Source organism: Vitis vinifera, chromosome 16, assembly GCF_030704535.1.
Source record: "Vitis vinifera cultivar Pinot Noir 40024 chromosome 16, ASM3070453v1".
NCBI classification, from domain to species: Eukaryota; Viridiplantae; Streptophyta; class Magnoliopsida; order Vitales; family Vitaceae; genus Vitis; species Vitis vinifera.
The window spans coordinates 23211626-23229208 of NC_081820.1; the positions used below are offsets into that span (position 1 = coordinate 23211626).

Here is a 17583-nt window from a genome sequence, read left to right on the forward strand (position 1 = left end):
AGCAGCCTACACAATACCAGGAGGTCCTGATCAAAGCACTGGTATTCCAATCCTAAACTGTCAATCCTTCTTCGTGCTTTTCATTGTAGCCGATGTGATCTCCCTCACTTTGGCTTTAACATCTGTGGGTATATTTCTCTCAATCCTTACATCCTCATTTCCATTACGAGACTTCAAGGCATATCTCTTTAAGAAGCTGATACAGGGAATTATATGTCTGATCCTTTCTGTCTCAATGATGGCGGTGGCGTTTGGAGCAACAATCATCCTGATAATGGGACATAATTGGGAAAATGTTTTATGGCATGTGGTTGCATTCCTTCCGGTCCCCATTTTTTTTCTCTCATATTCACCTCTACGTTCAGCATTCTTGGGAACTTGCAGAGAACTGCTCAAAAAACTTGCTCTTCTTGTGCTTGTAATATTCCTTGCTCTCCCCATTTTTCTTCTTTGGGAAGCTGGCAAAGGACTGTTCAGGAATCTGGCATGGGGTTGTGCATCTATAGATAAATCTGTCCGTTGGATATCTCGGAATAGATCACAGCCCACATCCGATACCCATTCTCCTCAGCCAGCTGGAGGTCATCGTAGCGAAGTTTGAAAGCACAAACAGAATCTCGTTTCAGAACTCTTTCAGAACACATGCATGCAGGGATGAATAATGAAATATCACACTCCTCTATTAAGAGTGTAGCATTAGTTGTTACTATGTTTTGGTTAACTTCACTCACGGCCCTTGGGTCTGAGGTTTGAGTTAAATACATCTAGTTACCATTAGATTGAAATTTTATTAAATATCTTTTTTATCCTTTTTATCCGAGGTATTTGATGAAATTACAAACTTTCGGGAGATAAGTAAAATTTACCTGAATTTTAAATGCTATATACGATGTGCTTCAACTTTATCTCTTTGAATATATAGAAGATGTGTGTTGAATATAAACCATAATCTCGGTGAACACAGCACACTAGGTTGGACTGTTGCTAGTTGCACTTCTAGTTCTCCTACCACTAGTAATCATACGCGCAAGGGCTAAGTCAGCCTGAACCAGCCATATGCTCAGTTTTGGACATAAAATTCGATTTCGGAGATAGGAATGGCAGGCAGGAATTTTCGGATACTTGTCCTACTCGTTACTCACAAGGAGGCTAGCAATAAGAGAAAAATTCACAAGAAAATTTTGTTGTGTTTAGTAAAATTAACAGAAAAGACAAACCTGCAAATCTACCAAAACCAAGAAATTGGGAAAAATTGATGAGGACTTTGCAACCTTAAAACCAAAATATTTACTTGCATTAAGGTAAATTGTACACTAAAAGAGTCAAGAATCCTTCTCGTTCATCCAAGCCAATGATCACTACATCCAAAAACAAATAAAATAATTGTGGGATTAGATGAAATGATTCTTTTGTTGAGTATGAAAATGCTAAATGAAGTACTGGGAAAATAAAAAAGAAAGTGAAAATACCTTAACACACTGATAAAGTTGGGGCAATAAAAGTTTTGATACTGCTTGTTGTGTATGTGGAAACTCTCATAAAAGAATATAAAATAAAATCATTCACATATAAAAGTATGCAAGGTCTTAATATGGTTCTACAGATCATATCTACCTTTATGGATAAGAGATAACATTCCACCATAAATTATACAACACTAAAAATGATAGATCGAAACAAATACACAACTATTGGATTTCGAAACATCCCACGGTTTCCCATTCTTTGTATATATGTTCACCTTGCCACCTTGACCAAGAGTCCTTTTGCTTCATCGGATTTTTCTCACCCTTCCTCACATCTTTATCCATCTCATATAGTTTTCATAAATCTATATTTCTTAGAACTTTTCCCTAAAATATTTATAGAGATATTTTTATTAATTGCAATCACCTATAAATTTTGAAAATATTATATTTATAATATTCCTTCTATAAAAAAAAAAAAAAAATACATTGGAGTTAAGAATTCGAGACACTTTCAAACAAATAAATCACTAACCTCTTGGTCAAGGCATTCAATCTTCCACACGCTTCCATGTACCCTGCTCATATATTTCATTCCACCACCTAAGCCTCACTAAGATCCTTCCACAAACATCCTTGACTACCCAAATCATTTGAGGTCTAAATTAAAAGATAATTTTAATCAAAGTCCACATCTAATTTATTGATCAAGAACGCCCCCTATTGGAGACTTTTCTTAATAATCAAATTATCACGCGGAAGTGTTACACAAGGGATAGCCCTGGTCCAAAAAAAAACCATTCCCATCATGAGTTTAGGCCTTCCCATTAGCTCATGCATGGTCTTCGTTACTCCAGGAGCTGACCAGTTCAACCCTTGACCGTCAACCACTTAGTACAAAGTTTATTAATTTGTTTACAAAAAGCGTGGTCGATCATACACTGCAAATTTTAGCATCACGCGTAAGGAGGGGGTTTCGTAAATCCCCTTCATGACTTAATTAATAACTTAATTTAAGTTATTAAATGATTAATTATATTTAATAAAATAATTTAATATCATAACTTAAATTTAAAAATAATTTTAAGTATAGAGTAATTAACTTATTATTAATTTTAAATCTTTTTTGTCTTATTTATCCATATCTAATAACGACTTCATATCAACGACTTATTTTTTATAATAAATATTTTAAGATTTATGAATGTTTAACAAATAAATTTATTGATTAAAAGTAATAAATAAATATTAATTAAAATTAATGATAATAAATATTAATTACAATTAATGATGGTAAATATATCAATTTAATAATTTAAAATAAATTTATGTAATTAAAGGATTTCTTACAAATTGACATTTATTGTCAGTAATTATTGCCAAGTCTCTGCAACTTGATCATATGGTCGCCGAGAAGTAGCCTAAACGCGGAGACCAAGTCTTGGGTATCTCTTTCACGTACGCTATGGACGTAAAAACAGACGCAACTGCGGAAAAGTGTAGCTATAAGAATCCCAAAGTGATTCCTTGTAATTCATAGGTATTGAATAAAGTTAAATTAATCTCTTTTGCATCTTCTGATCAGGAGTTCAAACATGGAGTGCAGGAAGTTCCTGATTACCCTTCGTTCAGCTCAAGATCTTGTGGACGTCCGAGAAAGATTCAGAATGAAAGTTTACGCCCAGATTTCATTCGCTGGCGATTCCAGAACAAAGAGAAAAACCCCAGTGGACAAAAAAGGGAAGACCGACCCCGCATGGAACTTCACCACTGGATTCACAATAGGCAATGAGGCAATTGAATACCAAGGCGTCATGCTTGTCATCAAGCTATACTGCAGCCGGACCCTAGGAGACCGGTACGTCGGTGAAGTGAGAGTATCTTTCAAGGACCTGTTTGATGGTGCCGCGCCCACCAGCCAAGGCCGCAGAAGCGGTATTGTGAGTTACCCAGTGATGAGAGGTACAGCGGATTCACAGGGGCTGTTGAACTTTTCATACTCTTTCGGTGGTATAGTGATGGTTAAGAAACCATCTCATGTCTCGGCCAGATATTTGGCGGTTGCTGGTATCGTTATTGTGAGAGTGGTTTTAGAGGTTGCCCTAGGAACAAGCCTCAATCTCGAGATTCCATTCTTTGGAGAAGATGTTCCAATTGAACTATGTGAAAGTGTATGATATACGTGTTGAACCCAAATTCGGGACTTAAACTTTTAGAAAATTGGTACTTTAATATGATAATAAAACTTGGTGTTAGACCCTTATCCATAATTTATCTTTGTTTTTTTTCTTTTACATTTTTTCTTAAAGTTTCCAAAAATCAAATACAACCTTAAAAAGTTGTCATAAATTAAAAAATAATAAACAAACAAATGACTTATCAAAACAAAAAATAATAGTAACTTTTATAAAAGACAGATATTATGTCATTTTTTATTACTTTAAAAAAAATTAAATTTGATGTAATATCATCAATTTCTACAAGTCATTACTTTTTAAATTTAAACTTGTAAAAATTATTGTATTTTTATATAATTTTTTTGTTTTTTTGAAAGAGAAAATATGAAATATCTCCGAACACAGCCATGACCTAGACGTCTCGAACTTAATTAGACTCTTCAAAGAACTAGCACGGTATGTTATTGGACCAATTTTCAAACAAAGTGATGTGGCAGGAAGGCTCTTACTCCCTTCCTTCCTTCTTCCCCTCCTCAATCCCCCCCTCTAGCTCCCTCCATCTCAAACTCCCCAATCTGCTGAAAAAAATCCTCCCTCCCTTCTCGGCCAGACACTCCCCTCCTGCTTGCCCGGAATATCTCCTTTTTCGTCACAAACCACCAGAAAATTGGAGAATATCCCTCCCCAGGTATCACTCTGTGGGTAGCCCTGAAAAAACCATTCCTCCACTTTCTCAGCGGAAGGCGTCTCCTGCCAGCTGCCAAAATGTCCCCTTCAAGAGTGAGAAAATATGGACAGCCGCCAAAATGTCCACCTCAAGGTGGTCCTCAAGAGTGAGAAAATATGGAGCCTAAAATAATGGTCCACAAATATGAAGATCTTTGGTATTTTCTTTTATATTTTTTAAAGTCATTTTTTATTTATCATTTTGCATAGTAATTAAATATAAGAAATTTATTTATTTTAATATTCTTTCTACTTTCATCAGAATTAATTTTGAGCATGCAACATAAGTAATCCCAAAAATAAAATAAAAATAAACTATTAATTTTTCAGCTTAACATATAAATTTATGTAATTAAAGATTTTATCAAAAAATGAATATATAAAAAATCTCTTTTATAAAAAATAAACTATTTGTTTATTGAATATGAATCCACCCGGATTTATGATTTGTATTTCCCTCATTTATTTGTAAAATACGAATTCAAATTCTGGCTATCTTCCATCATATTTTTCCTACTTTTCCTATTTATATAGTCATGTTTAGTCTATTTAAAAATCTCTTTTCTTTTATCATGATTCCATAAGAACCACTTTTGGTATGGTACAAGAAATCTTTCTCATAATCTTTAGGTTATGTTTGATTCTTGGTAAAGTATTAAAAAAAAAAAATGTTTAGTCATAGAAATTACTAGGAAAAAAATGTTAAAGAAAATTATTTTTTTATATTTGGTTTTATTATGAAATATGTCAAAGAAAATTAAATATAAATAAAATTATTTAAAAAATTATATATTTTTAAATTATTTAGTTTTTATATATAAGAGTTATATACATGAAAAGTTTGAATAGTATATAAAATAATTTATGGATATTAAATCTAATTTTTATTTAGAGAATCATGTAAAGCTTTACTAACAAAAAAATATATATTTTTAAGAACTCTTAAAAAGTAATTTTATAAACATGCACTCCAATAATAACATGAACAAAATTTCAAAATTGTCGTTAACTTTTCTACCTTCCATAGCTTGTAGTTAACTACTATACCTAAAAAAATTGACAGGACAATTGGAAGAGCTTATAATTGTCATTTCAAAAAAAAAAAAATTGACATGTGGAGATCAACCATCCCATATAATTTTTTTTTTCTTTTTTTTCCCTTTCTTAGTTTTACCATGCTCAGTTTTGGACATAAAATTCGATTTCAGATATAAGAATGGCAGGCAAGAATTTTCAGATACTTGTTCTAATCCTATTTTATCTTGTCCTTAATAGGATGAATTTGGGGAAAAAAAATTTTAAAAAGTTTAATTTGAAATAGGTTAAGGTATGATTTTGTTCCACTTGAACTATATATATAATGTTAAAAAAATTATTTTAATTGTTTTTTTTTCTTATTTTCACCGTTTTTAAACATATACAATAAAAAAAATTATTTATCTATAAATTATTTTATTTGTAATATAAATTACAAAATTTAAAGTTGAAACAACTTGAAAAAATAAAAAATAATAACAATGATCAAAGTGGGGTAGATATAGACCATTGATCCCACCCCATTAAAATTTTCTTTTTGAGTAAGTACAAAAATAGATATAAATAAACAAGATATGGTCGAAATAGGGTAACTCGTTTCAAACCCATTTTATTACCATCCAAGTACAATAACAAATTGGGGTTTTAACATGAACTATTTTGTGATCAAAAGAAAACATTTCATGGTAAAAGAGTTCTTCCCATAAAAAGTTATTTATGGTGAGTTCACTTATATAAATTTGTAAGTAATTATTTTTAACCATAAAAATGATATTTGTAACAGAAAGATGAACTTAGCTAAAAACAATCAAAGACCCCTGTTATTTTTCACAAGAGATGGGACCAAACCACACAAAAGACAAGCAAGGAGAAGCAGAACTTATTTCTTTATTTTTGGATATACAAAAACATTGAAGAGTAGCATCTAAATAGTAGTCATAATTCTGATAGAGCATTCTGGCCTGTACAGCTTCTCTAACAAACAAGAGAAGACCCTTTTTCCAAATGTTGTCCACAAACTTTGCTAGCTTTAGCTTATGACTCAATTACCACCTAGGGTTGGCTATGACCAGCTTAGAGAGAGAGAGAGAGAGAGAGAGATGAGGGTTAATTTAAATCAACAAAAAAAAAACCTTACTACCTCACCAAGTTAAATACCAATATGAGCTTAAAGATCCCCGCTCCTCCATAAAAGCAATTCTTGAGGTATTGATGTTCATTACACTTGTTAGACATGTCCAGAACTACTAGTTGAGTCCTTATTTTACTACTTCCCTTGTGTGCTCTTCTTTCGTGTACTCACATGCATTGTCCTTAAAGATAATAGAATAGGAAGACTATGTTTAGTTTATAGAAAGTTTGGAAAATACGAAAGAAAAAAAATAGAGATGAAAAGCAGAATGAAAGAAGAAGTGAAAAAATAAATAAATAAATATAAAGTTAATATATTGTTTTTATATCCTACCTCAAATTCATTTCATTTATTTAACTCTTTTGTATAAAAATTAAATAATTTAAAAATATATAAATTTTTCAATAATTTTAATTTTATTTATTTATTTTTTCGTATTTTTCAAGGGAATCAAACATAGTTGAAGAGTAATTGAACTTTCAATAAGTTGGCTATCACAAAAGGTCTGATATGCTATATATATTTTCACAAGGTAAAACGAAAGCATAAATATTAAAATAATGGCAACCAATTGCAAAAGAAACATTACCTTTTAACTATAGCATCCAGCTGCATATCCACTCGTTACTCACAAGGAGCAATAAAAGATAAATTCACAAGAAAAGTTTGTTGTGTTTAGTAAAATTAACATAAAGGGCAAACTTGCAAATATACCAAAACTAAGAAATTGAGATAAATATATAAGTTCATACCAATCATATTACCGGATAAGGACTTTGCAACCTTAAAACCTATATTTACTTGCAATAAGGCAAATTGTCCAGAATCCTTCTTGTTCATCTAAGCCAATGATCACTACATCCAAAAATAAATAAAATAATTGTGGGATTAGATAAAATGATTCTTTTGTTGAAAATGCTAAATGAAGCACCGTAAAAATAAAAAAGAAAGTGAAAATACCTTAACACGCCGATAATGTGGGGGCAACAAAAGTTTTGATACCACTTGTTGCATATGTGGAAGCTTTTTTGAAAGAATATAAAATAAAATCGTTCATACACAAAGGTAGATAAGGTTTTAATATAATTTAACTAATCATACATACCTTTATAAACGAGAGATAACATTTCACTATGAAATAAAGAACATTAAAAAGATAGATCGAAGCATATAAGAAATAACATTCCACTATACAATAAAGGACAATTCAACAAATAAATCAAAATATATATATAATTATTAAGTCCCAAAGCATTCTACATTTCCATACTTTTTATACTTTTACCCTAAATCAAGTCATTCTGCTTCATTAGGTACTTTTTACTCTTCCTTACATCTGCCCAATGATTCTTCTTACTCCATTGGGTAATATCTCTTGCTCTTCATCATATCTTTATGCATCATGTATGGTTTTCACAAACTCATATCTCTCATCATTTTTTTCTCCATTATAACTTAAAATATTTATAGAGATATTCGTACTAATTTTCCTAATTATATAAAAATTTAATTTAAAAATATTATATATAAAATTCCTTGTAAAAAAGGAAATATATTTCACTTAGGAATGCACTACTTGGTCAAGGCATTCAAACTTCCACATGCTCCCACCCTGCTCATACACCTCATTCCACCACCTAAGCACAACTAAGATCCTTCCACGTTCTTGACTACCCAATTCAATGTCTTATCTATGCAGTAAAGTCCACAACTGTCCTTATAAAGCCCCTAGTTTCAATTATATATTTGTTGCAGAGACGACTAATTTTGTAGAAGAAAGATATAATGCAAAAATAGCTTCAAAAAACCAACCAAAAATCTAAATCAATGTACATAGAACAAGACACAAGCAAGAAAGGATTTTCCTTCAAGCAAGTAACTGTCCATCAAGAAAATGGCTTCCATGATTCCGTCTAAACAACAGAATCTCTAAAAAGTGGAGTAGGGTTCACGAGATCAATCGAGATGTGTGATGACTCGTACAATCAATGACTAGTTCCGAGACATCGTGTGTTTGACAGGATGAACATGCAAAAGAATTGTTGATAAGAAAGAATATCTGCAGCTCCATATGTCAGACATGATGTAAAAAGTAGGTCATGGTCTTGATTATTCTAGGAGCAGACCAGTTCAAGACTTGACCATCAACCACTTAAAGCAAAGTCTTTTGGGCTTTAGCAACATTACATACTTAGACTATAGCTGCATTTCAATTACTTTTGTCAAAAAATTGATAAAATTACTTACTTAGACCCATTAAAATCTTAAAGAAATCTTCCCAAAATAATATGAGAATTTAAGATTAATAACATATCTTAATTAGGTTATTTATGAGAATTTGAGAGAAAAATAAATTTCCTCGTACACTTAAAAAAAAAAAAAAAAAAAGACTTTTTTCATGGTAATTAAATATAAGAAATATTTTTTAAGATTAAATTTAATTTCAGATTTTCTTAAAATATGAACATTTATTGTCAGTAATTATTGGTTGACCCCAAGTCTACTGCTCATGTGGTTGCCTAGAAGTAGCCTAAACGCGTAGGCCAAGTCTTGGGTATCTCTTTCACGTGCCCTGTGGACTTAAAACCAAAAGCAACTGAGGAAAAGTGTGTTGGGCTTTGTGGAGCCTAGTTTTGTTTGATCTGGTTTGACGACCCGACCCGAATAATATTGCATGGCTTTTTTAATGGGAGATTTATTGAGACCTGTTGGGCCCGTTTAGCCCATTGTGGAACCAGCTTTTGTAATTAGGGTTTTTTAGTATGGTAGGGTTGCCGTGCTATATATATATAGAGAATATTGTAGCCGCTTAGTTGTACTCTGTATTCTTCCCTGATAATAGTGATATCCCTGCAACTCCGTGGACGTAGGCAAATTGCCGAACCACGTAAATACTGTCTTGTGCGTGAGATTGTTTTTCTTTGGCGTGTGTTTTCTCTAATTTTTGTTTCTCACGGGTTAGGAATTCGGTTTAATTCCCTACAACTGGTATCAGAGCCTAGGGTTAGGTTTGAGTGGGAGCAATGGAAGAGGAAGCAGGAAAGGCGTCTGGAATAGAAAAGTTTGATGGCACAGACTTTGCGTATTGGAGGATGCAGATTGAAGATTATCTCTATGGGAGGAAATTGCATCTGCCTCTTTTGGGGACAAAACCTGAGAGTATGAAGGCTGAGGAATGGGCGCTTCTTGACAGACAGGTTCTAGGAGTTATTAGGTTAACTCTGTCTAGGTCTGTTGCACACAATGTTGTAAAGGAGAAGACCATAGCAGATCTGATGAAGGCTTTGTCCGGTATGTATGAAAAGCCATCCGCAAACAATAAGGTGCATCTGATGATGAAATTGTTCAATTTGAAGATGGCAGAGAATGCATCAGTAGCACAACATCTGAATGAATTTAATACAATCACAAATCAATTGTCGTCTGTAGAAATTGATTTTGATGATGAGATTCGTGCTCTGATTGTCTTGGCTTCTTTGCCAAACAGTTGGGAGGCAATGAGGATGGCAGTAAGCAATTCTACGGGAAAGGAAAAGCTCAAGTACAATGATATACGAGATTTAATTCTGGCTGAGGAGATTCGCCGAAGAGATGCAGGTGAAACCTCAGGATCTGGTTCTGCCCTAAACCTTGAGACAAGAGGCAGAGGTAATAATAGAAATTCAAATCAGGGTAGATCAAATTCCAGAAATTCTAATCGGAACATAAGCAAATCTAGATCAGGCCAACAAGTACAATGTTGGAATTGTGGGAAAACAGGTCACTTTAAAAGGCAATGCAAAAGCCCTAAGAAGAAGAATGAAGATGATTCTGCTAATGCTGTAACAGAAGAGGTACAGGATGCATTACTTCTTGCAGTAGACAGTCCACTTGATGATTGGGTTTTGGATTCAGGAGCTTCGTTTCATACCACTCCACACCGAGAAATCATACAGAATTATGTTGCAGGTGATTTTGGTAAGGTATATTTGGCTGATGGTTCAGCCTTGGATGTTGTGGGTCTGGGAGATGTCCGGATATCGTTGCCCAATGGGTCTGTTTGGTTACTGGAGAAGGTTCGACATATTCCTGACCTGAGGAGGAATCTGATTTCTGTTGGACAACTTGATGATGAAGGACATGCAATACTATTTGTTGGTGGTACTTGGAAGGTTACAAAGGGAGCTAGGGTATTGGCTCGTGGAAAGAAGACTGGCACTCTGTATATGACCTCATGTCCAAGAGACACAATTGCAGTTGCTGATGCAAGTACTGATACAAGCCTATGGCACCGTAGACTTGGTCACATGAGTGAGAAAGGGATGAAGATGTTGTTGTCAAAAGGAAAACTACTAGAATTGAAGTCCATTGATTTTGACATGTGTGAAAGTTGCATTTTAGGAAAGCAAAAAAAGGTGAGCTTCTTGAAAACTGGCAGGACATTGAAGGCTGAAAAATTGGAACTAGTACACACTGATTTGTGGGGGCCTTCTCCGGTTGCATCCCTAGGAGGTTCAAGGTACTACATCACCTTTATTGATGACTCAAGTAGAAAGGTATGAGTTTATTTTCTGAAAAATAAATCTGATGTATTTGTAACTTTTAAGAAGTGGAAGGTCATGGTTGAGACAGAAACAGGTTTGAAAGTAAAATGTTTGAGGTCAGATAATGGAGGAGAGTACATAGATGGAGGATTCAGTGAGTATTGTGCTGCACAGGGAATTAGGATGGAGAAGACCATTCCTGGGACACCACAGCAGAATGGTGTGGCTGAGCGCATGAATAGAACTCTCAATGAGCGTGCTAGAAGTATGAGGTTGCATGCTGGACTACCAAAAACTTTTTGGGCTGATGCTGTTAGCACTGCAGCTTACCTGATAAACCGAGGACCATCAGTTCCCATGGAGTTCAGACTTCCTGAGGAGGTTTGGAGCGGTAAAGAGGTGAACTTTTCACATTTAAAAGTTTTTGGTTGTGTTTCTTATGTTCATATTGATTCTGATGCTCGTAGTAAACTTGATGCAAAGTCAAAAATATGTTTTTTCATTGGCTATGGTGATGAGAAATTTGGCTATAGGTTTTGGGATGAACAAAACAGGAAAATCATCAGAAGTAGAAATGTGATATTTAATGAACAGGTTATGTACAAGGATAGGTCAACTGTAACGTCAGATGTTACAGAGATAGATCAAAAGAAATCTGAGTTTGTCAACTTAGATGAATTGACTGAAAGTACTGTCCAAAAAGGGGGTGAAGAAGATAAGGAGAATGTAAATTCACAGGTAGATCTGAGTACACCTGTAGTTGAAGTTCGCAGATCTTCTAGGAACACTAGACCTCCGCAGCGTTATTCACCTGTTTTAAATTATCTCCTGTTGACTGATGGTGGTGAGCCAGAGTGTTATGATGAAGCCTTACAATATGAGAATTCAAGCAAGTGGGAGTTAGCCATGAAGGATGAGATGGATTCCCTGTTGGGGAATCAGACATGGGAACTGACTGAATTGCCAGTAGGAAAGAAGGCTTTGCACAACAAGTGGGTATACAGAATAAAGAATGAGCATGATGGTAGCAAACGTTACAAGGCCAGATTAGTTGTTAAAGGGTTCCAGCAGAAGGAGGGCATTGACTACACAGAGATATTTTCTCCAGTTGTGAAGATGTCAACAATTAGACTTGTACTTGGAATGGTGGCCGCAGAAAACTTACATCTTGAGCAGTTAGATGTGAAGACAGCATTCCTTCATGGTGACTTGGAGGAAGACCTTTACATGATTCAGCCAGAAGGGTTCATTGTTCAGGGACAAGAGAATCTAGTCTGCAAACTGAGAAAGAGCTTGTATGGCCTTAAACAAGCTCCTAGACAGTGGTACAAGAAGTTTGACAATTTTATGCATAGAATTGGGTTCAAGAGATGTGAATCTGATCATTGTTGCTATGTTAAGTCCTTTGACAACTCTTACATCATATTACTGTTGTATGTGGATGATATGCTTATTGTAGGGTCTGACATTGAGAAGATTAATAATCTGAAGAAGCAATTGTCCAAACAGTTTGCAATGAAGGATTTGGGAGCTGCAAAGCAAATCCTTGGTATGAGAATCATTAGAGATAAGGCTAATGGTACATTGAAGCTTTCACAGTCAGAGTATGTGAAGAAAGTTCTCAGCAGGTTCAACATGAATGAAGCTAAACCAGTGAGCACACCCTTGGGTAGTCATTTCAAACTAAGCAAAGAACAGTCACCAAAGACAGAAGAAGAAAGGGACCATATGAGCAAGGTGCCCTATGCCTCAGCTATTGGCAGCTTGATGTATGTTATGGTGTGTACAAGACCAGACATTGCACATGCAGTGGGAGTTGTGAGCAGATTCATGAGTAGGCCTGGAAAGCAGCATTGGGAGGCAGTCAAGTGGATTTTAAGATATCTGAAGGGTTCATTAGATACATGTCTTTACTTCACAGGTGCAAGTTTGAAACTGCAGGGTTATGTAGATGCTGATTTTGCTGGTGATATTGATAGTAAAAAGAGTACTACTGGGTTTGTTTTTACTCTAGGTGGTACAGCTATATCATGGACTTCAAATCTACAGAAGATTGTTACTTTGTCTACTACAGAAGCTGAGTATGTTGTAGCAACTGAAGCTGAAAAGGAGATGATTTGGCTACATGGTTTCTTAGATGAATTGGGTAAGAAGCAGGAGATGGGCATTCTACACAGTGACAGTCAGAGTGCAATTTTTCTTGCCAAAAATTCGGCTTTTCATTCAAAGTCGAAACATATACAAACAAAATACTACTTTATCCGTTATCTTGTTGAGGATAAACTGGTAATACTTGAGAAGATTTGTGGATCTAAGAACCCTGCAGACATGTTGACTAAGGGTGTCACTATTGAGAAGTTGAAGCTGTGCGCAGCTTCAATTGGTCTTCTAGCTTGAGGACAGGAGGATGAGTTGTAGGGATGAGGGATCGTTTCTTGGAGGATAGCGGTTTGATGTTGGTGATTGGACTAGTCTCCAAGTGGGAGATTTGTTGGGCTTTGTGGAGCCTAGTTTTGTTTGATCTGGTTTGACGACCCGACCCGAATAATATTGCATGGCTTTTTTAATGGGAGATTTATTGAGACCTGTTGGGCCCGTTTAGCCCATTGTGGAACCAGCTTTTGTAATTAGGGTTTTTTAGTATGGTAGGGTTGCCGTGCTATATATATATAGAGAATATTGTAGCCGCTTAGTTGTACTCTGTATTCTTCCCTGATAATAGTGATATCCCTGCAACTCCGTGGACGTAGGCAAATTGCCGAACCACGTAAATACTGTCTTGTGCGTGAGATTGTTTTTCTTTGGCGTGTGTTTTCTCTAATTTTTGTTTCTCACGGGTTGGGAATTCGGTTTAATTCCCTACAAAGTGTAGCTATAAGAATCCCGAAGTGATTCCTTGGAATTCATAGGTATTGAATTAAGTTGAATTACTCTCTTTGCATCTTCTGATCAGGAATTCAAACATGGAGTGCAGGAAGTTCCAGATTGCCATTCTTTCAGCTCAAGGTCTTCAGAACGTCCGAGAAATATTCAGAATGAAAGTCTACGCCCAGCTTTCAATCCCCGGCAATCCCCAAATAAAGAGAGAAACCCCAGTGGACACAGAGGGGGAGACCAACCCCGCATGGAACTCCACCATTAGATTCACAATAGGCAATCAGGCAGTCGAATACCAAGGCGTCGTGTTCGTCATCAAGCTATACTGCAGCCGGACCCTAGGAGACCGGTACATCGGTGAGGTGAGCCTATCTTTCAAGGACCTGTTTGATGGTGCCGCACCCACCAGCCAAGGCCGCAGCAGCGGTATTGTAAGTTACCCAGTGAAAAGGGGTGGAGCGGATTCACAAGGGGTATTGAACTTTTCATACTCTTTTGGGGATATAGTGATGGTTAAGAAACCATCCCTTTTCTCGACCAGAAATTTGGCAGCTGCAGGTATCTTTATTGTGAGAGTGGTTTTAGAGGCAACCTTAGGAGCAAGCATCGATCTCGACATTCCATTCTTTGGAGAAGATGTTCCGATATGTTAGAGAGCACGATAAGCATATTGAGCTCAAATCTTGAGTTTGTAAAACTTTAAAGAAAATTTTTACTTCAATATAGTATCAAAACTTAGTTTTGTAGAATGTTTCTGATTCGACCCTCTTTCTGTAATTTATATTAATGTGATGCAATGTCGGTTGGTCCCTCTCTCCACAATTTATATTTTTCCTAATTGCTTTTGTTAAATATGAATCCAAATTCTCGTCGACGGGAACCAAATTCTATCAATCCTATATTCTATTTTTCAATCGGTTTCAATCACTTTAGTGTATTTTCTACTATTCATTGTATGTTTCTTATTTGTAGAGCAATGTTTCTTCTAACAAGAAACCCTTTTAGAATGGTCTAAGAGACATTTTCCCTAATCTTTAGTCTATGTTTGGGGAGAGCCGTAAATGTTGAATATTCCAAGCTCAGTGAGGGCATCCATTGACCCAAAGATCTGGGAGAGGGGGAAAGCCTACTCTATAGCTGCTGCATGTGTTCATATGGATAGACAATACTAAAAGAAAAATAAATAAAATAAAATAAAAATGCATAAAAACAATTACATAAAAGACGGGGATGTCAAGGATTAGGAACTTTTATAGAAGACAGATATTATGTCATTTTTTATTACTTTAAAAAAAATTTAAATTTGATGTAATATCATCGATTTCTACAAGTCATTACTTTTTAAATTTAAACTTGTAAAAATTATTGTATTTTTATATAATTTTTTTTTTTTTAAAGAGAAAATATGAAATATATCCAAACACAGCCATGACCTAGACGTCTCGAACTTAATTAGACTTTTCAAAGAACTAGCACGCTATGTTATTGGACCAATTTTCAAACAAAGTGACGTGGCAGGAAGGCTCTTCCTCCCTTCCTTCCTTCTTCCCCTCCTCAATCCCTCCTCTAGCTCCCTCCATCTCAAACTCCCCAGTCTGCTGAAAAAAATCCTCCCTCCCTTCTCGGCCAGACACTCCCCTCCTGCTTGCCCGGAATATCTCCTTTTTCGTCACAAACCACCAGAAAATTGGAGAATATCCCTCCCCACGTATCACTCTGTGGGTAGCCCTGAAAAAACCATTCCTCCACTTTCTCAGCAGAAGGCGTCTCCTGCCAGCTGCCAAAATGTTCCCCTCAAGAGTGAGAAAATATGGACAGCCGCCAAAATGTCCACCTCAAGGTGGTCCTCAAGAGTGAGAAAATATGGAGCCTAAAATAATGGTCCACAAATATGAAGATCTTTGGTATTTTCTTTTATATTTTTTAAAGTCATTTTTTATTTATCATTTTGCATAGTAATTAAATATAAGAAATTTATTTATTTTAATGTTCTTTCTACTTTCATCAGAATTAATTTTGAGCATGCAACATAAGTAATCCCAAAAATAAAATAAAAATAAACTATTAATTTTTCAGCTTAACATATAAATTTATATAATTAAAGATTTTATCAAAAATGAACATATAAAAAATCTCTTTTATCAAAAAATAAACTATTTGTTTATTGAATATGAATCCACCATATTTGTGATTTGTATTTCCTCCATTTATTTGTAAAATACGAATTCAAATTCTAGCAATCTCCCATCATATTTTTCCTACTTCCTATTTATGGAGTCATGTTTAGTCTATTTAAAAATCTCTTTTCTTTCATCATGATTCCATAAGAACCACTTTTGGTATATCATGATTCCAACAAGAACCACTTTTGGTACGGTATAAGAGATCATTCTCATGATCTTTAGGTTATGTTTGATTCTGGACAAAGTATTAAGAAAAAAAAATGTTTAGTCATAGAAATTATTAAGAAAAAAAAATATTAAAAAAAATTATTTTCTTATATTTAGTTTTTATTATGAAATATGTCAAAAAAAAATCAAATATAAATAAAATTATTAAAAAATTTATATATTTTTAAATTATTTAGTTTTTATATATAAGAGTTATATACATGAAAAGTTTGAATAGTATATAAAATAATTTATAGATATTAAATCTATTTTTTTTATTGAGAGAATCCTGTGAAACTTCACTAATAAAAAATATATATATTTTTAAGAACTTTTAAAAAGTAATTTTATAAACATGAGCTCCAATAGTAACATGAACAAAATTTCAAAATTGTCCTTAAACTTTTCTATCTTCCATAGCTTGTCATTTGAAAAAAATTGGCATACGAGCTATCAACCATCCCACAATTTTTTTCCCCCTTGGTTTTACCTTTTTGACTTTTTTATAATATGCTAATTATACATTCTCATAAAATATCTTTAATTTCATTTTTTTCACTCTTTCATCTTTTGATTTTAATTATTTATAAACACTTTAAATATACAATAATAATAATAATAATAATAATATAATATATAATTAATGAGAAAAAAATAATATAAAGTAAATACATAATAAACAAATTTAGCTTTTTATGTAACTTCACACTGTGGTTTTTAACTTTTTTTGTTAAAATATTTAATATTTTTAATTGAAGAAAATAAAAACTTGGTTGTAGTTCTACCATTTTGATTTGTTAAAATTTTAAATATTTTACTATATCAAATATAAAATAAAATATATTTTTCATAAAAATTTTGTATTTAATCATTTATATTAATTTTCTCTTAATTTTATTAAAAATTAAATTTTTTATCCGTCTTATCATAAAATAAAGAAGAGTGATATATCATTGTGACTACAATGGTAGTTTTAACCCACTTACTTTTTCTTTTTCTTTTTTTCATAAAAAGAGTGATATTTTTTTTTCTAAAAAACCAAAAAAGGATAGTACAACATTCCCATCCTGATATACTTTTAACAAATTTTAGTATTACTTTTTTTTATATAAAAGAGCAGTATCATTTTTTTCCAAAAAAGTGTGGTGTCATTTTTTCCAAGGGTTATGTCCATCGATGCGCAATTTCAATATGCAAACATTTTAATTTTTAACAAAATTAAGATAAAATAATATAAATGATTAAATATATTTTTTA

At 33.8% G+C, this 17583-nt stretch overlaps 2 protein-coding genes across 2 annotated transcripts; both read left to right on the top strand.

Annotated features, from left to right (window-relative positions):
- The first annotated feature begins 3061 nt into the window (after nt 1-3061).
- LOC104882217 (protein SRC2 homolog) lies at nt 3062-3643 on the top strand. Its single transcript, XM_010664491.1, has one exon. The coding sequence runs from the start codon at nt 3062-3064 to the stop codon at nt 3641-3643; it is 582 nt and encodes a 193-aa protein (XP_010662793.1).
- Nucleotides 3644-14022: 10379 nt separating this feature from the next.
- Nucleotides 14023-14589, top strand: LOC104882216 (protein SRC2). Its single transcript, XM_010664490.3, has one exon. The coding sequence runs from the start codon at nt 14023-14025 to the stop codon at nt 14587-14589; it is 567 nt and encodes a 188-aa protein (XP_010662792.1).
- The last annotated feature ends 2994 nt before the right edge of the window (nt 14590-17583 follow it).

Excerpts from the sequence above, each read along its gene's own strand:
- LOC104882217 (XM_010664491.1), top strand. The coding sequence starts at position 3,062 with ATGGAGTGCAGGAAGTTCCTGATTACCCTTCGTTCAGCTCAAGATCTT.
- LOC104882216 (XM_010664490.3), top strand. The coding sequence starts at position 14,023 with ATGGAGTGCAGGAAGTTCCAGATTGCCATTCTTTCAGCTCAAGGTCTT.